Below are 20,774 nucleotides of genomic sequence, written 5' to 3'. Positions count from 1 at the left end.
TCAGGTCAGTAACCAGTCAATATTTCTTTCAAATCTTCCTTAATCAAGTCTAGTAATAAATAAAGACTAATACCCATGTGACAATGATGCTTTTTAAAATTGTTCATTTGCCAGTTTTAACAAGATAAAAGAAACTAATACTTAATGTGGACATTGTTTTACGTTTAAAAAAAAAGAAAGGAAATTAAAACCCCCAAACAAAAACAAACACCCCAAAACAGACAAAGGACACAAAAGAACACACATGGAATGATGAAAAGGAACAATTATTTCGCACTGAAAAATATTGCACAACTTCAGGTCTGTCTGCCCAGATTTTGCTCCATGTAATTAGGTATGTATGAATTAAGCACAAAATTTTGTCCAGCTAGATCTATAGCAATTTGAGTGAATCTAGAACTGTAGATTGCTTTGACTTGCTTCTGACTGCAACTTGGAATTCTTCTCTACGTGAGCAGGTTGCCATCAGCTACAGCGTTGATAAATAAATCAATGTGTGAATGCTATATTTTGCTGACCAACCCTTCAAAAGTTATCGGTGAGGCGCACAATTCTTCTATGTGGCAAATACACGAAGTCATCAAAGTACTTGGGTCTTTAAACACAACTTGTTATATCAAGTCCTCAAACCATGTATGAAAAACAATCAAGAACGTTCCCTGATTTGCTGTGGTTAACTTGAGACTGCATCTCACTTTGCAAGACCAAGACTTCTCAGTGTTATCAGCGTTGCGTTTGAAGGTATAAACGTCACTGCAGGGTACATTAAGAAAAAAAACAAACATGCTAAGTGAATAAAAGGCCTTTACAGCTACAATCTTTGCTAGCCCATCTCTTAACAAGCACGTACTTTTTGCTGCAGAAATAAGCTAATGGTGTCATTCTGGCTATAGCAGTACTATTTTCCCCTTCAATTGCTACTACGACAGTCTGTGTTTATATAAACTTTGCGTTATATGCAGAGCAAGTTTTTTCTCATATCTGATTCTTATCTGCTTGGTGGACTGATGTGTCAGCCAGCAGGGCTTAACAGATACATTTAATACAGGAGACTGAGATACAGTATGTTTATTCTTAACTTCTGATAACCTAAGAACTACAAGAACAAGAGATGCAGTATCCATTTCCTGTGATTAAAAACAACCATTTTTAGGGAGAAAAAAGTAGAGTAAGTGATCACTGCTAATGCTACATTAGTTCCAAATATCTTTTTCCAATTACGGTAGCTTAACTATTTATTGTTCATCTGTCCCACTTTTAACTTGATCAAGGTAAAAAGTAGACATGCAAGTGTAAGGACTGTTGTTTCATCAAAACCGAAGCAAGTTATAAAAACCATAATACCATAATTTAATTTGTAGGACCAGTTTCGTATCTTCATATCCAGCATCACTTGCAGAAAAGGGATAATGCATCTCAGTTTGCTTACAAGCTAGGAGATCACTTTGAAGTCTGCATATTCCTAACTGCAAACAAAATATAGCACTTTTAACAGGTTATAAATAAACTGGTTTTCAAGCACAGAGCCAGCCCAACAATAACAATACACTATTAAGAAGACCTAAGGCAATGAATTCCATCTCCAATGGAAAGAAAAAAAAAAAGAAAAGAAGAACTGTGCAAACAAGCTTAAAACTATTTCTTTGTGCCAGTGTTATAAAATGTAGATTTTAATAAAGCCTTGACCCAAATGCCAGGACTTGTGAAAAGAATCAAAAAAAAAGTTACTTTATTTAGGAAAAAAAATACTCTTATCTTACTGCTAATAAAATCGGATACACGCAGTTTAAACATTTACAGTTGCTGTAACACTTTACAATTCCTATATATGGGTGTAAGAACAAACATTAAAAGACAATGGTGGGTCAAGGCTTTACATTAAAAATAACAACCTACTTTTTCTATAGTCTCTAAAATACTATTTTTTTTCCAATATTTGCAGCCATTCAGGAATATTTTTTTTTTTTTACGTATTTATTAGGAAATGTATATTTTGTGCATGATCTTAATTCCTAATTCCTGGCTCTTTGGGCTGAATGACAAAAGGATCAAACCCATTAAAGTGGATGGCCTCCTTGAAGGTTCAGTGGAGAAACCCTGGCTCAGTTAGTCTCATAGGATGAAAGCAGTGCTGCATCCACTGGCTCCATGCAGGATGGACAGGTAAAGGATCTCATCAACCAGTCATCTATACAGTCCAGGTGGTAAATGTGCATGCACGGCAGAAATCGGATAGGGTCCCCATAAACAAAGTCCATCATACAAATGACACATCTGGGGAAACAAAAATTGTTAACACATTTAAGATGCTGTTACCATACCACACCGGGAATGAAAAGCAACGTAATGTCTACTGGATGTAGTGTTTCACTGTGTGAAACAAGCTTTAACTACTTCTAGATACAGCGAGGATTTCTTAGCTACATCAGTGCTGGCTCCACCAAGCACTGCGTTTCTTGGTGTTCTCTTTGCACAGCGTGCCCACGACTGCAGTGTTAGCAGAAGGCAGGAAGCCTGCAGGCATGGAGGGGACAGCTCAGCAGACTGCGTAAAATTAGTAATGGGAAAAGGGAGTCACAAAGGTGAGGAAGAAGCAGTGTGGAACTACTTCCCGGTGAAGAGAGGATAAAGGGGGTGGTGAAAAAGACAAATTGTATGGACGAGAGAAAGTAGATTTCATTTGTAGCAGGAAAGCAAAGAAGGATGAAGCAAAGGGGCTTCTGCATGGCCCTTTTTTCAGAAAGCTGTGTCAAATTACACCCGGATCAGGTTTCCTGTGGCAATATCATAAACCAATGCAACACCCAAATTATTTGTTAGTTTTCTGTAACTTACTCTCTGATCTTCTTCTCGGAGCCATCTCTCCCAGGATCATAGACTCCTTTAGGTAGATGCTGAATAAGGCCTATCCTCTGCGCTATTCTGATTTGTTCTTCTTCTGTCAGCTGTGTTGCTAGCCGAGTCTGGCTAGGGGTCGGATGATAAACAGGAACAGGGACTTGCTCCTAAAATTAAAATAGTTCAATTTATTAAAAAAAAAAAAAAAGTCTTTCCTAGTATTTTCTAGCACACAGACAACGTACTTAACTTTCCTTCTCAGTCCTACAAGTGTTTCTGTGATCTCCCACTCCTACTTTGCAATTTTGGGGCTATAATTATAGACATAATGGGATGAAGGATTGAGGCCAGCGTCTTGGGCAAGCAGCTGTTTGTGGTTGTTCTCTGCAGAAGCTTTCTGTCTCCGTGAGTCATTCACAGATGAAATATGTGCACGAACTCCACCTGAGAGCAGGCACATAAATCTTACAGGCACCTGGTAAACTGGCAGATACTGAATCAAACAACGTAACGGCTTTAAGTTGCAAGTGGAAGAAGCCCCGGTATTTGTACCAAGAAGTGGTTTTGCTGTTTCATTTAGGAAGAATTATTTGCAAAGAAGAGGACAGGCGAGTCCGAGAGTTTCAGAAGGAATGTTTTATGACTTCTGTAATTACAAAAAATAACGTGAGCTATTCCGGGCCACCCAAACTCCAATCCAGAACTGCAGACTTGAATTTGTGCGTGTTTAAAAAAATCTTACCTGGACAATAAAAATAATTGCTTAAGTAAATAACTGACATTCTACATTTTTTCTTACATATTTATATGATTTTACAAGTTCTCCCAAGCTGGACTCAGCTGATGTATGTTCAGAACACTCATTTCCCAAACAGAAACTATGCAGTATTCTGCATTCCTTCCTCTGCCATGGTCTCAGAAGCTTCTTTGATCATTAAGGAGCTTTACAGCAGATGCTTTCACATTTATATTAACACCATACCTCGCCTTTCAAGCATTTTTTGAAACTAAATACCAGTTTTGAACAGGAGATACTCCTAGGATAATACTGACCAGTAACCATAAGCCTACTGTTAAGAGAGAATTTCTTGCAATAAGTCTATTTTAATGGTGCTTCTTAAACAGCAGAAAAAAATCAACTTATAGACGGAGGAGCTGGACAGGCTGTCCCCTCGTGCTGCCCCTGCGCCTGGCTGCTGCCGAAGGTGTGACATGGGACATGTGGACAGCACCCAGCTGGATTCTCCAGCACACAGCCGGCTTAGAGGGACGCCAGCACGGACCTGCTGGCATCACCACCTGCATGTAGCAGCAGAAGCACGACTGCCCTTCCTGCTCCTGCTCCCTCGGGTTCAGGCGAGAAGCCCACCTGGCCAAGCCTAGCTTGGACGGGTAACGCGCCTGCTCCTGAGCTAAGGCGACTCTTCTGCTGCTGCAAAGCGTGGTGAGCAGGAGCGCGGCTGGGGGCAAGGCTCTGGGACAGCTGGAGGAGGCACGGAGCTGCTTGCTGGCCAGAGCCTGTGGTGCCTGGCAGTAGAAGCCCTCACTTACAAGAAATGCTCACCAGAAATACGAGTTTCCCTGGCAATGCTTTTAACACTGTGCCTACTGCTTGCAGTTCACCTGTGGGGTAGAATTCACAGTCCTCTCCTAATTAAACTACACCAGGGTTTCCCCCCGTAATCTCCTCGCAGGACGCAGAGGGCTTCCGAGAAGGTTTGAAGAGTGCTAATACAGCCACGCTTCTGAAGAGAAAATGCCAGTGGTTCACCAAGTTTGATTCATTTCCTGACTGCTCTAGACTGCATTTCACAGAATCACAGATTTCTTTCAGAGCAGCTGCCTTTTAATGGTTTAAATTATCTAAAGTATTCTCTAATCGCTGCTTGGATAGAGAAAATCACCAGCTGAAGCTAAGAATGACCTGTCAGATACAACAGTATCCACAAAATGGCTCTGCAGCCTGTGATGCCAAGAAAATAAAGCAGTTTTTCCCCCTCCCAAACGCTGGACACCCTCTGCACTGAAGACAACAGCCTGAGGCAGAGCCCTGTCCTGGTCTTACACTGCAAGGCGCCACAAGCTATCAATAACTTTTTATTTTCAAGGCTCTGCTATACCTCTATGGAAGCACAATACGTAAATCAATGGTAAGGGACGTTACTGCTGGCTCCTTCATTTGTCACGGAGAAAGATGTATGTTAACGCCTCACACTCAGAGACAGAGGCACCCCCCTTCCTGTCTGCAGGACAAGAAGAGCAGAAGAAACACCATGCGCTGCCCAGGGGGGTGCTGGCCGGGGCAGACGAGGGGAAGTTATGGGTACGTAATGCATCTCCCCTTGGTACAACCATGGCTGCAAGTGCTTACACAGAAACTTAAAGGCGGCAAAAACAGGAGGAAGAAAAAAGATCAGGAAGCTCCAAACATCTGAAAGTAGCAGTAACACTGACCTGCTGGTGAATGGCTCCATCAGAACAGCGAACTGGTCAGCTCAGCGTGACACATACAGCACAAGGAAATTACAGTAAATGAGAATCTGTCGCAAGTTAAAAGCTATCACATCTTGGACAACTCTGAAATGAGCAGTCAGGCCTAACAGCCAGCTGGTGGCTGCTTCAGGTAAGTTTTGGATAGTGAATGAGCATAAAAGACAGAAAACGAGCATGACTTTAAGCACAGAAAGGCCAGTCAAGGAAGAAAAGCCTTTCCCCTGTTCGGGTCGGTTACAGGCGCTCGCTGCCGCTGACCACCGCAGGCCCCCTTACCTGGGGCCCCCTTGGGCACGACTTCAGGGCCCCTCTCCCCGGGTGACTTCTGCCCACAGAGAGGAGCAGAGCACGGGGCTGCCTGGCAGTGCACAGGCCCCTGCTCCCTCCACATACCAAATCCACAAACGCCCTCCCCAGCTCCAGTGCTGCAGGCAGCGCTCGTCCCTTGGGCCTCCTGGCTGAGGCTGCCTTGGCGCAGAGCCGCTGCCCACACCACGTCTGATACCCACGTCTGACAGACCCAGTGAAGGCAGGAATTTATGGTCGTCAGCTGTGAGCTCCTGCAAGTTCACACACCAGACAAGAATCTCTTGTCAGATGAGTGAGGCTGGGTGAAAACGGTGCTGCCTTTCAGCACGAAGCCTTCCTACTTGGGGATGTGAAAACACGGGAGGCGGAGGGCTGCCAAGCTGTTGTGAAAATGCATAAATCGTGTTGCTGTAAATAAAAACGAGTGACCGCTCAACACCCGTGATCCTGTGCGCTTCCTTAACGTGCTGTCCGATGGCACTCTCATCTCTCCTCCAGTCGCTACGAAAAGCCTGCCCAACCCGGCCAGCAGCGCTGGACAAAACCCACCATGAAGACGGAAGAACAGGGCCCCGGCCCCGCACGCTGCGGAGGGAACGCCAGCAACGGCCGCTTCACACCCGGCCTCTCCCCACGACAGACACAAAGGCGAGGCGTGCCTATACCTGCGTTATTCTGAAAACGCTTCAGACTGTTTATTCACAGCAATATTCGCCCTCGGCAAATCTCCTGCGGTTTTTATCAGCCCAGGTCAACGCGAGGCCCCGCACAACCCAGCGGGGATGTTCAGGGGTAACGAGCTGAGGATTTAAGGCTTCGCTCAAATTACATTTGTGGCTACAGGCCCTCTGACATGTATATACACAAAAAAGATTGTATTACCCACGTAATTATTATTATAGTCCAAAGACGAGCATGGATTTATTGCTCTTCTGTCTCACTTTTCCCTTATCTCCTGCGGAAAATGTTTTTGCAGACAAAATTACGAAACACTGGCCTTTCTAGCCAAAGTCTGTGTTATTTATCATTGGATAAAGACGTCAGGCGTTTCGAACAGAGATGAAATTTCATGCAAACTATTCTTCCATGAGGAAAAAAAGAAAAAAATGATAAAAAAAGGCCAAAAAAAAAAATCTACACGTTAGTGTCAGCCAAAGAAGTAAAAATCACTCCCTGGCACTCAGTTTGCTTTTATCAATTACTACATACATCATTCATAATTATGAAACACCTCAGATGGCCACAGTCCCAGGGGTGCGCCCGCCGCTTCTGCCTTGCTCAAAGGGAGATGCTGTCAGCACACCTTCCCCTGGCTTTCTGTGCATACAAAACCTAACTCCTGATCATCCCTTGTCTTTATTTGGCCCTCAAATAACAGCATGAATTCAGACTCAGGACTACAGTGGGGTTTGCATCTCCACTCCACCCTGGCTCCTTCTCCCCCAGGGGCAGGGGGAGCCGTACAGGGCATCTGGAGGTCTGTATTTTTCACTTCTCAGGAAAATAAACGCTTTCACACTTCGCTTGAAAGGCCCAGACACTGTTCCTGCGTGTGGATTCCCAAGCATGCTTTGGGTTCTTGCCTAGAAAAGGAGGTTTCATTCAGCACCATTTTTTGTTTGAGGTTCTCTCATCAATGCAACTTATCCTGGTTATTTATGCTGCTGTAAATCAGCTTCTATTTTGTTTTACAGCATTCTCATCTTGTTCTTGCCAGTGTAATGAATTTGTAATACTCTGAAAGCAGGTCAGTGGTTGATCAGAAACTCTTAATCCCTGGATAAAGATTATTTTAAGATCCCTCTACGCCACATATCAGCAGTATGCTATCAGGGCTTTTGTTTGTTTGTTGTTTGTAATAATTGCACCAACATGCACGAATTATCCTTTCAGGAAGGGCAAAGGTGAGACAAATAATTGCTAACATTTCATAGCTCCAGAAGTTAAAGCCTCACTGCCATCCCTGAGATCCTGCCCACAGCCCCCCGTTTTCCACGACTGACCAGTTTGCTTCGTTTCCATCTCTAAATTTTCTTCCTCATCTATTCCAATGCTCTCGATGTGTGTCACCCTGGAATGCTTATTTGCACTTTTACACCAGCACGTCTGTTCGACAAAGGAGACAAACTTCCTCCTACCTATGCTTTTCTGAAGTCTTTTTTACACTTTCCAAATACCGGTAGATGCAGCACTTATGCTCCTTGTGGCTGCTGCTAATTAATTAATACAAGTCTAGCAGTTCAAATTGAATTTCCCCAATCGCTCCCACAGCTCGTTTTTGAAATCCCTTCACTGTGCAAACGTCTGTCTTGAATCGTGGTGTCTGAAGGCAGCTGCTTCGCGTACGGCTGCGTCAGGGCCACCACATCTTCACTGCTCACAGCCTCGGCCACCGATGGTGACGCGGAGCAGAGACAGCCGCAGCGTGCGGCAGCTCTGTGCCCGCACGCACCTTCCAGCCTCGTCGCCTCCCAGGTGTCCTGCCCTGAAGGTGAGATGCAGGAAGCCTGAACAACCCAATCTAGACATAAACAACTGCAGTTTACAGAGGTAAAGGCAGGAAGTGAGGAAAAAAAACATCTTGCTTTTTCTGTCGCTTGCAAAATCCCCACTGAATTTTATGAAATGTTCTCCTCTCGCTACTTTATTACTCATAAGAAACTAACTGGGATAATGGTCCGGAGGCCTTTTCTGGAAATGCCATTCTGATCTGGGTGAAAAGACTCAAACTCCATCTGTATGTTAATACGCAGTCTGAAATAATATCCTCCCCCAAGACATATTACTGTAAAACCACTCGCCGCTATAATGTGCATTATACTGCAACTACAGCTTACTTTAATAATCCTTAGAATATTACGAGCAGGCTGCCAACTATAAAAGCCTTTTTCTGCCATACAGAAGAGAACAGTTCATTTATAAAGCTAAATACCAGCTGCTATAAAACATCATGTAATGAAATCGTTACCCAATCTCTTATATTCCTGCTTCCAGGTAGCCAGTCAGTATAAATAACTGCGATAGCTGAACACTTACGCTAAGAAGTCCTTTTTGAAGCAGAATTCCCTCGTCACACCTCTGCCATTCGGAAGAGACAGCTGGGACAGACAAGCAGACCCGACATGTGCACCCTGGAGCCGCCCTGGCTCCAGCTGGAACCTGAGCGTGGGTTTGCCCAGCAGACCCGCTGCACTTAACAGTAACACAGCCAGAAAAGAGATCAGACACGACATTAACACCGTATTAAGCAAAACCGTAATTGATCCTTTACCAAATTTGCAAAGGAGCCAGAGAGTGGTTCCCTTTGTTCATGGGAGAAGCATGAAGGTCCATGTAGCTCCCCCCTGCCAATGGCACCTCTCAAACCAGATTCTTCGCCTGGTCTCCTAAATACACATTTGCTTTTGAAATAGTTACAATTCCTTGCATTTCTCAGGATTCCTAAATTCCTTCCTAAAGAGATTAACTACACAATTTAAATTTAAAAGTAAATTTGATTCATCTGGAACGTTAAGGCCAATAAAACCATACTTCATTTTAAAGATTAAGGTATTATTCCACTATCACTGCTTGCTAGAGAAAGTTTACTTTAACTATTTGTGACCATTTTAAACAAAACCACCTTACTTTTATTTTCCTTTGTTCAATATTTTCCTTGGTAAAAGCTGAGAGCACTGAAGGACAAAAGAAAGCCACAACATAAAACGTTTCACATCTCAGTTTTTCGTTTATAGTTTTGTAAGTATCACAATTATCACTGAAATATTAACTTAAACCAGAGAACTGTCATGCAGAGAGAAATGTGCACTTGCATCTTACTGGCCCATAGCAAGTAGGAGAGCTACGCATGAAAAAACAGCAAAACCCCTGGCACCTGGGATGTGCTCAGACTTGTGCACGCTTCCCACCAGGGTGCTCCTAAGGAAGATAAATGAGTTAAATTCTGAACTGGGTGTTGTACACAGGGGCGGTTGTCACTGTAGCAGACTAAGAAAGCAGTCTGCAGCAGAGGAAGGGAACAGACTCCCTGTGTTGTTTCTCCGGCTGGGAAGCAACACCTGCTTTAAGCCATTTCCCTTCAGAGTTCTTGGTGTAGGCCCTGGCGGTCCTGCAGCAATGGAGCAGCCTTACTTAAACTACTACTGCTAAAACTGTAAAATAGTCCTTCGCATTTTTCCACAATTAACCTGCTGAAATCTCTGGGAAGTGCACCTGAAGAGTTACAGCAGGCAAGCACCAGGAGTGGGTCCTGGCTGCTGACTCTTCCAGCCCGTCCTACCTTGCAGGTGGGAATCGCCTGCTGCTCTGTAACGTCACCTCGCCTGGAATCTGATTGTCATCAATGCAAACCTAAATACAAGAGATTAGCAAGAAGGGGTGGTAGGGGAAAAGCAGTAATTAAAAAGCAGTAATTAATCCCTGGAAGCACAATCTCCTGACACAACCAGACAATTTTTACATTTCCAGGCTGTGCAGCAGGTTTCTCTGGCTCCAGGGCCGTATCCTTGGGCGCGTTTCCACTGAACAAGTCTGCTCATCAGCTCCACGTCAGCTTCAGCTGTCCTTGCTCCCTCCTCCACTGACCCAACCAAACTTCAGGGTGTGAATTTCTGCAGGATAACACACACACCAGCACATCCTTACTAGTCCCAGGCCCTCAAATTGCCCAAGAGAACTGACTCCATCTCCAGAAAGGTCTCCCGACAGCTCTGCTCGTGGCATCAGGCCACAGCTTCTGAGATAAAGTCCTCTCGCTACAGCTCCTAGCATGTTTATTTTAATAGGTTATTTTTATGTGGGGAGGGAAAAGACCCACAAACAATTTACAAAACTTCACGCATTTCTGTCAAGCTGTTGCAATGAGCAAAGCCAGGGAAGAACAGTTGCCCCCAGACGTTAAATTAGGGGCACTCACAGACAGAACAGCCTCCTTGCGCGCCCCAGGGATGACCAAGCAAAGCAGACAGCTGGGTAAGGAGAACAGGGAGCAGACAGGGCCAGCAGTCATTCCTGCAGCTGGTGGTAAGAGAAAAGCACATGCATGCGAGTCATCCTACCCCATAAGCAAACCACAACATCTGCATTATTGGCACATGTTCTCTCCTCCTTGCACCAAGTGGTTATCTCTGCAGAAACCCCTTCTTAGGTCTGGCAAGCGGAGACAGTTATTATAGCACCATGGCTGCACTATACACAACACTTATGGTTCGAGCAAGACGGTTGCTGGAGAAATGAAGGGCAGGTTTAACAACAACAAAAACAACTGAAGTTTGGGGAAGCAGAAAAAACAGAGGAGCTTGGTCCTAGACAGCGGTGGGGAAAACAACTAAATCTCAGTGAGACCGTCTCCTCTGCTTGAAGGGTCCAGAGTCAAGCTGCTGTGTCCTGCTGACTGCTGGGGAACTGCCGTGACGCGTCCCGGACACCGTGTCCCACACACACCTACCCGAACCACTCAGGGCTGTGACTCACTCGGGGTGCAGCAGACGAAAAAGCCCAAGCTCACGCGCTCCTGAGACGTGAGCCTGGCCCAAACCTACCGTCCTGTACCGCCGAGGCACTGCTCCGGTCAGACAACTCCGCCAAGTCCTTCCGTGGGGGCTTGAGCCTGGAGCACCCCGGAGAGGACAAGCGTGTGGGTGGCTTCACGTGGGCAACATGAACGCACTGGGAATATTCACCAGAGCACGCTGTGCTGGGAGCTTCCTACCCAGCCCACGGACTGGGCACAGCCAGGCTAACCACAGGCAGCCTCTGCTCACTTCCCAGTGCTGTTTCAGTTTGGGGATTTGTGACCCAAACTGATCCAAAATGGTGCTGCCTCTGAAATACCAGTCCCGCCACTTCCCCTGCACTGTCTCCCGTCGTTGGCTGTATGGACACTGACCCAACTGACTTCCCCTCACAAAGCACAAACCAGTATCATTGACTGCGTGATCACTGAAGCACCTGAAAAAGCTGGAAACCAGCAGCCCAGAGGAAAATGCACAAGTGCCCCTTTTAGGGACGCAGGCCAATTGCGAAATATTGACTCCAAACACTTAAGAATAACAAGAGCACTAAAACTGTCTAAAATGTATCTTCTGGCAAGAATTGGTTAGGTCAGTTTGAAGGCAATTCTAAGAAGAAAACTGATATTTTGAGTACTTGAGGAACAAGGTAGCAAAATTACAGAAATCAGCCCTAATTAGCTGAGAGGAATGGCTGGGGAAAAAGACAGAAATAGAGAGTAAACATGAAAACGCACAGAAGCGAAACACAGGAGCAATCCATCAGGGGAGGACTGCTGAAGTATAAATATATACAGGCTGCGCTTCTATGTATAAATAAAGATGTGTGTATACATATATATATATATATAATGTGTGTGTGTGTGTGTGTAGTACAATAGCCTGTCAGAACTAATAAAAACATAGTAACATATAACAGAAAAATATGAGTAAGATTGATACGCAGAACTAGGAACGTATTTTAAAGAAGTATACGGTGTGCAGGATATCAAAGGATCAGTGCCATCACGTGAAGAAGGATCTCATCTCTGGGATCAGCATTATCTCCCCGTGACACAGCAAGCATCTTCCTAGGGCAAAGAGGGCCACCCAGAAGACAATTTAATGGCCTTGTCTAAAACAAGTTTCAACATATATCCAAAACATAGCATCAAATGCAAGTCCTCACACACCAGGCTCCTACAACAGGCCTGACAGACACAACAGCCGGAGCCGGGATAAGAAGATCACCCTGCGTACAGCCGTCCCGAGGGTGCCAGTTCAGCCGAAGATAAGAAGTTACACAGATGACGAAAACAAACAGATCAACAGCAGCTATCTCCGATCATCTGCCTCCTGATGTATTATCCTACGCAATGACACTAAATACTTCCCTGTAGCTACCCAGTTACAAGCAAACATCGAAAAGGAGGTCTGAAAGGGGACACAGTAGATCTTTTTATAGATAAACAGTCTGTTCCCCACCTCCCCAGTACAAAACAGGCAACGCAGGAGAGTGCTTTTGGCAAACCCTGACCAAGACCTTCCCCTTACCCAGGGAGCAGGCAAGAGCAGGGCACTCAAGCTGCCCTAACCCAGTAAAGTGGGGAGCAAAGGTTTCCCCAGACAAGATAAGCAAAACCAAGCCTGTTGGAGACTTTTCCCTCGGGCCTTGCAGGGAGCAGGAGTCCAGGACAGCAGGACTCTGTCACTCGGTGCAGAAAGGGTACAAACCCAACCGTCCTGCTAAGGTTAAATGACTTCACAGAGAGCAGTGATAAAAATCCTCGTCCTAACACAGGAGAGCTTCAAGAGATGGACGGGGCTGGTGATGGGCTGGGTAGCCACAAAGCAAGAAAAACTGCAGCAGAGAGAATGCCGGCATGTGGCACCTGCTCTGAGACCTCATCAGCCAGCAAAGCAGCCCGTGTCAGGAGGGTTTATTTCAAAACTCGGGAATCTGTGTTACACTTCACTTGATCATAACTTTGTACTCGATTTGAAATATTTTAATTATGTTTTTAACAAAGCCATCTTCAATTATGAGTGCTTGCTCAAGCAGGAAGCTGCCACACCTTGGCAGTTCCATGGTACACTCAGATCCGCAGCCCTTTTTATTCTCTCTTAATTGCATCTGAATTTCTAACACAAAGTGCGCGTCCCTAAGATCAATGTGCATGACTTGAAATCTCAGCCGATGCAATGCAGCAGGGACCCAGACCGTACAGAGGATCCAGCAGTTTTCTGAGGCCAATAAAAGGACACAGTCACTGCTGGGTTTTGCAACAGCTTAGCCATAGGGGTTGTTCAGTATGTTTCTGCATTAGCTTGTTAGAAAGCCACAGATACGTGAGGCAGATGTAATATAGCTGCTGTACACCAGGGCACCTAAATGCAGTACAAATCTCCCTGAACAGCCGTCCCTGTGGTGCGCCAGCGTGGAGATGATGTCCGCACCACCCTGATCGGTTCCCTCCCTTCTGCCTGATGCCAGCAGCAAGATTCCTGTGACTTCTTCTGCACTTGACTTCTGGTGTGCCCTGCGAGCTGTCATGTGAATGGGGTTTGGATCAGGTAGTGCTGCCAGCACCACCGGCCGCTGGGCTGCACACAAAGGATTTCTTCACTGGCGATGCCCATGCGCAGCCCGGGTAACACGCTGTGAGGATGCAGTCACCTCTCCCAGGCACGCATCCACTTCCATGGCCCACTTCTGTGAGAATTAACACACACAAAAAAGGTGATTCGGCTATTTGTTTGGTGTCATTTGATAATAACAGTAATTATTTCAGCTCTGAGGTAATGAGCAGCAGGAGTAAATAGCCAGAGGCATTGCTTCAGGCTATCAGATCATCTCTGCTGGTCAGTTATTAATGTTGAAGGAACGTCTCAGGCATTAACTATTATTGCTAAATCTGTTTTTGGTTGTTGGTTTTTTGCTTTGTTTTAAAGCAGGGCTCTATCTAAAAGCAAGGAATGACTGGATGAAAACTAAGGCATACTAAAGCATTATGAAGTTCCCCTTCCCAGTGCAGTATTAGCAGTGAACACAAGGGCAATGTTTCTATTTTTTTCCGGCTCAGTCTTGTCCTCACAAGCAGTGACTCTGCATTTTTAGCTCGCAGGGCACAAATCCAAGAGTGATCTCATTCAACTGTCAAACCACTTCTAACAGAAAAAAGGTCTGTGCCAAGAACAGGTAGAAAAATCATAAATAGCTCTCTCAGGACTTGGTTATACAAGAGAAATATTTCCAGAATGTATTTTCCCTACTTATTTTAGAGTTTTCAATGCATAGAGACAGTTCAATGAACACCTGCTCTCTCCCTAGTCTGTCACCAGAAAACAAACGTCCATTTTACAGTTACCTATGAGGCACACATTCGGTCACTGGAGTAGTCAGGATGAGCTGCAGACGTTCAGCTTCACAGCTGAATAAGCTACGATGGCCATCAGTAACTGCATAAGCAGCCTCCTCTCTAATGAATGTTTCTAGTCTGTTATTTCTTTAACCACTTTTCTTCGGATCTTGCCTGTGCTTGTTTTACACCAAGACCAATTGCGCTCATTTCAGCGCAGGCCCTTTCACAGTAGGTGCTTTTGGGTGAGAACTGAGGGAGGTCCAAAGCAGTGTGGAGCTGCACCTGGGGTCCGGACCAGGTTCCTGAGGGGCTGGCCCGGCCACACCGCCGATGTGCTGGGAGCCGCGGTGTCTCGTGTTGTCAGCCCTGAGCAGCCAGCCTGCCCCACTACTTCCACGTGATTTCACAGAACGTGGCAAGAGCTTTAGTGACATTAAGACCAGCTATCTGAAGAAGACTTGAGGCCACACCGCTACCACAGCCACGCAGCCTTGACGGGGCCAAGCCCACCAAGCGCTCCCCTCACCACCACAGGAGCAGGGACGTACAGCTCCATGCAGGCAGCTCCTGCACTCCGAACACCACCAAAATACCTGCATTTGACCCGTCACTGTGCTTGCTCACACAAATGCACAACTGGAAGCTGCCAAACGCCGCCCACAACAAGCCACAGCCCGAGGCAGCCAAACAAGCGCCAGGCCTGGGGACTCTGGTGGCAGCGAAGCACATGCTGAAGTGCCCTCCTGGGCCAGCGCCTGCTGCCACAGTGGCTTGGAAGAATACAAAAGGCATTTAAGTGGAGTGCCGTGAATACAGAGAGGTCATTTTTCTGAATATGGACTGCCTGGTGGGAAGACAAAGGCCTGCTTTACCCTGAAATACCCACATCCGAACAGCTGCAAGACTTGAGGACGCCCACCACAGCCTGAGCTCCCCCACACACAGTCAGAGGCTCTCCACGTTAGGTGGAATGCATCAGAAATCCCGAACAGCCGACGCGGTGCTAAATACGTCACTTCAGGTTGGGTTTGAGAATGAAATCCCACTGAAATAAGGCAGCTACCTGTGCCAACTTAAAAGCGTTCATTTTCCAAGAACATTATGGGTGACTTTCAAATCCTCTGCTTTGGACACATGCATACGAGACCACCCCAGCTGTGCACTGACACACAGCTCACACAGGTGAGGTACTCGCTGCTTTTGGGGCTGCTCACAGACAGAAGTGAACGCCGTACAACATTACACTACCCACACTGTTTCGGGTATTATGAAGATGTAAAGAAACACTTTCACTTACTTTATTCTCTTAATGTTTCGTGTGGAATAACCATGCCCTGCTACAACCCACACAACCACTAAAAGAGACTTCACCAGTTTACACAAACCCCAGTCACGATAAAATACCAAAATGGGGTAACACCGATGGAAAGCTCTGAGACAGTAAGTCTGGAGGTACTCAGTTTGTCACTGTGTCAAACAAAAAACAACAACAAAAAAAACAGCTATCAAGAAAACCCTGGGAGTTTTTTAGGTTTAATTTATGACATTTAGTTTAGAATACACTTTGTTACTTGGGGTAACTACAGAGTTAACTGTAGTAGGTAGAGAGGCTTAAAGAGAAGAAAAAGGTGGAAAACTTGTTGGGATTCTAGCTGCATGAGCACAAGTACGGTTACTCAGTTACTACAGAAATATTTTAGTTATCTTTCTAGATTATTATTACTTATAACTCCTTTGCTAGGCTGCACCCTGTCAGCAATGCTTTCATGAAGCATTTCCAACCACAAATCCCTTTTCAACATTACCACGGAACTTGGGAGACCACGACTTACTTTAATTTCAAGTTATTCCAAAAAACCCCAACAAAGCAGAAATTTTACCAGAGGCTTGTGTCTGAACACCGCTCTGTCCCGCTGGGGCTGGGTGTACCGAATCCTGACACTGAGAAGGGAGAAGTCTGTGGCTGCATTTTTCTTCTTGAGCATTTAAATGCAGCAACAAAATCATACGTACCAAATACAGTAGCGACTTTGCTCTCCCCTGAAGCTCCCTGGATGGTTTCCAGAAGGACACCTATCCTAAATGCGTCACTTTGAGAGGACAGTTGCACCACAAAGTAATCTAGGTGGACGTGCTTCCGCAGGGTCATTAGATTTCCCAAGTAATCTCTGAGCCAACAGGCGAGGTAATAAAGCTGAGCATTTAGACTGCTTTTATCTGCGCTACCGCCTCTCCTATAGGCAAATCTCCACTCCAGCAAAGAGAGTAACAGAAATTGCTGCAGCTAACAGATTTTTGTTCTCTCAGTTGCTTTGCGTCAGGCAGCAGAAGCAGAAACAAAGCAGGGAGATGGGCAGCTCCAGGCACTTCCCTGGGGGCAGAAAGGGCTGGGCACCGCTCTGTCCACAAGCCTGATGGTCTTCAAGGGAAATCCGCTGAAAGCCCTATGCAGCAATTTCAGACTGCCCTACCTGGTTAAAGAAACTTTCATTGCTCAGCTGAAGCTTTGTATAGAAATTAAGTCTTGAAATACCATACAGGCCTGGTCCTGACTTTGTCTGTATCGGTTCACCCGATGCTGCATTCCTGGTGAGGTCTAGCACAATGTAAACTGGTTTACTCAAGTGAGAGAGGGTAATGGCTAGGAGCACACCCAGAGGTGCTTGTCCCTTGGACCTCTGAGCTGCTCATTCTACAGATTTAAAGTAAATATTTTTATTACTTCCATTATCAAAATTCACTGCAAGATGTTGAGCAGTCAATGACCCTTCTGCCACTTCAAACATGCCTTGCTTTAACCTTTTTTTTTTTTAAAACAAAAAAAGTGTCAGTGACTATGGATGAGATGGATTTTGTTTTTTGGGTAAACCAAGTTTCTTGAATATTATATCCACTGACAAACACAATAAAAATAGAAGCATTAGCCTAGAAAAACCAAGGCAGAAAGGGATATAGGACTGAGCTCTAAATAAACTAGGAGAGTAAACATCAGAAAAAGAAAAACAACTAAAGATCTGTTTGGTACAAAAATAACAGGTTCAAGCTGGCCATAAATATCTAGAAATGCAAAATAGCTTCTTGGCTGATTGGCTTAGTTCTTGGCTGATCAAGAGGCTCCCTGCAGGAGTAGTAAGGGCAGAGCTTGATCAGCTTATTGCAAAAATTATATGTTGTCTGCAGAAAAGAACTTCACTAAGAATATGTCTGACTACCCACCCATCCCCTTATTCAGACACCAGCCCAACAGCTACTCATACGCTCCTCAATATGCAAATTCTAATACCATAATGAACAGAGCTGCTATCCAAATTAATGCAATCTATGATGTAGTGTAATAACTAGCAACAATACTCATCATATCTAACTCAACCCAATTTAAATAAAATAGAGAAGGTAGTGCTCATTAAAACTGAGCATTGCTTTGTTGAAGTTAATATAAATGCTTGCAGATGCTCTCATAAGTGACTCCACCTAGAAGTTTAAGACACTAAGAACAGAAAAGCTTTAAGAATGAGAAAATAAATTTTTGGATAAAATCATTTTGCATTACTAGGTCTGCAATCAGGACAACTGCCGAGAAAAAGCCTTTGATTTTGTGATCTAGCTATAGACAGGGTCCTTCAGCATACGCTGAATTAGCCTCTTTTACAGCAATTGCTCCGTTCGGTTCACCAGGAAGTTTCAACTCTTCTGTTCGCCGAGCCCAGCTGTAGAGGCCTGCATGGCTTGTGCAGCTTTGGATACATTCAGGTTCAGCACTGCACATGGCAGGAGCCTGAAAGCATACCCAAGTCCTTCCTCCTCCCCAGGGAGAGCAGAATGCTAGCAGCAGACCTGGCCTGACCTCTGCTGGGGTTCTGCTGGCCCGCTGCTGGAAACCACCTGCAGCAGAAGCATGGAGGTTTGGGGGCAAACCCTGCTTCCTGCAGCGCACTTGACAGGTCGAGGCAGGAGAAAAACAAGCTGTAGAAACCTGCTGACGGTGCACTAGCTGGAAGTCCTACCCCATATGGAAATCTCCAGCCCTTGTGCTGCTTGAGTAGCACCAGGCAGCTGCACCACAGCTGAGAACTGGTGGCAAGCAAGATGTAGGGCCACCAGTGAACAAGTACCCATGGGGTTATCACACGATGCTGATATGCAGGCACTGTACTGCTGGAACGTGGTAAACGCTCTGCAGCTAGAATCAAAAAAATAAATAGCTATCCTACTTCAGTTGGGTGCATTACTCAAGTCTTTCTAAGCAAGAGAAGGCGATAGCCATTGGTCAAATTTAAACTGCTATATTCTGTCCAGCTGAAATGCGTTACTGTGTTCACACTGAAACATGGCCAGCGTATTTAGTGACATAAACCAAGGGAATTTCAGCGGCAGCGAGTGGTCTCACTCAAAAGAGAGCTCCTACAGCACTGCGCAGCCCATAACAGCAGCTGCCTGCTCCCCGGCCACCGGCAGGGGAGGGCGCCCCTCATGGCCCCAGCCCGTGGTGGCCCATGGGCTGTTGCTGTGTGTCTCTAAGCCAAGAAGTAGCCTGACCTGACATAGCTCCTGAGATCCAAAAAAGCCGTGAAGTTGCTCTTTACCGCCTGTGTCCAGCATTGCTAGCTCTCAGTGCAGAAGACTGAAGAGAAAGACACCGAGCAAGGAGGTGCGATCCGTGTGAGAGGACGGCAGAGCTGCAAACTTTGCAAGAGTTGCTAACACTGCGTGAGCAGACGTGAGAAAAAGCAGCAAGATTTGCTTCTCAAATTTACTTCTTGAAACAGGGTTTTGTCCCTCATCTTGCTTTAAGTATGACTGGCTTCAATAGGAAACCACCAGTCTCCTGAGGCACACCAAGCTAGAGTAAGGAGTCACAACACGTAAAAGAGGACTGCTAAATTGAGACGGCTAGCTTAGCTTCTGCTGTTGTATAATCATATAATTTCTTAATTCTAAACGTTTTAGACAACAGGGAGGTTGTTTCATTAAAAGCCACATACCCTGGCAGTCCTCACATACATATGCACAAAGGTAATCAAACTCTTAACAGTACTGACAGGGCTTGCCAAGTTATATTCAGGCTTTGGAAACAATCCACGCAGCAATAACTGGAAGGCTTGTGTGAGGAAAGAGGCACAGCAGCACCCCACAATGCAAATGAATGATGTTACTGTAATCATTCGCGTCCCAAGGGAGATCACAGTCTGCTGCACAACATGAACAGGCTGTGAAAGTCTTCACCAATTCCTGTACTTACCAAATATACTCATGAACTGTTAGCTAATGTTAGCGAAGTTTCTTTAAAAAAAAAAAAAAGAGAGAAGTGAGGAAATGCACCTAAGCTTCTTTAACAGCAGTTGTGGCAGACAGCTTTAGATTCTTTCATTCTGTTCTTTTTGTTTGTTTGCTTTTAAACAGGAAGACCACAATTAAGAACAGCATTAAGGTTTTGTCTACATTGGAGATTTGTCCCAAAGCAGCATAATCCCTGCAGCTTTAATCACTGCCCCTCTGAAGTCAGCAATGGCAAACTTGCACCGCATTTTATGCGCAGACCGTTCCCAGATGCACTCACTGTCCAAACTACTATCAGGCTTTCGTTCGGTGCATGCTCTGGTATGCGGTTCCAAGTATATTCTATGGAGAAGCAAAAAATCCTGTACCATTTTGTGGAAATAGCACATGGCTAATAACCATCATCTCTAGACCTTTCCAGAGATGCCACAAAGTAAAACCGAATATATAGACTGCATGAAGTGCAGATAAATCTGACCTCTACCAGGAAGTCGGTTTGGCCCACTAAGCTGACAGAGGAAAATAAGAGAGAACCCATCTGAGATGCTTTAACGGTGTGAGCTGACACACAGAGTGATCAGATACATACCAAAGCTACCACAAAGGGACCGGGGAGCACACGGCTGTAAGAGGAAAGCAGGAGGGAAAAGCGAAACAATCCTCTCTGGCAGCAGCAAGGAGTTAGACCTGACTTCCTCGCGTCAGAAACACAGAAGCACACCGTGTGGATGGATCCCAAGGCACACCGTGTTTTAGCCTGTATTTCAACCCATGGTACACTGAACACAGAGAGAGCTCCCGAGTCTTTTCCTTGGCCTCAGCTGCATTTTCTCCCCAGTACAGTCTGTCAGAGCCATTATTTTTAAGTGGTGGAACGGAATTCTGTATTAAATCAAGTTAAGTGAACACAGATTCTCATTCCCCCACATGCCTGAGGTACACACACACTACCATAGGGGCATATATGGTTTTAATTGGCGTTGGTCCCTGGTGTAGCCGAGGCCCC

At 45.4% G+C, this 20,774-nt stretch overlaps 1 protein-coding gene across 1 annotated transcript in view; it reads right to left on the bottom strand.

The window, feature by feature from the left end:
* Positions 1–87: 87 nt before the first annotated feature.
* Positions 88–20,774, bottom strand: part of RNF11 (ring finger protein 11) — a 32,118-nt gene continuing 11,431 nt past the window's right edge. Inside the window, exons 2-3 of the mRNA XM_048062072.2 lie at positions 2,836–3,005; positions 88–2,274 (exon numbers count right to left, since the gene is read on the bottom strand). Of these exons, the coding sequence (XP_047918029.1) occupies positions 2,103–2,274; positions 2,836–3,005 (342 nt within the window). The 3' untranslated portion in view covers positions 88–2,102. The remainder of the gene's footprint in view (positions 2,275–2,835; positions 3,006–20,774) is intronic.

This window comes from Anser cygnoides, chromosome 8 (assembly GCF_040182565.1).
Source record: "Anser cygnoides isolate HZ-2024a breed goose chromosome 8, Taihu_goose_T2T_genome, whole genome shotgun sequence".
In the NCBI taxonomy this organism is placed as follows: Eukaryota; Metazoa; Chordata; class Aves; order Anseriformes; family Anatidae; genus Anser; species Anser cygnoides.
Note: the sequence above shows the minus strand (reverse complement) of the source record. Positions and strands in the feature narration are given on the sequence as shown.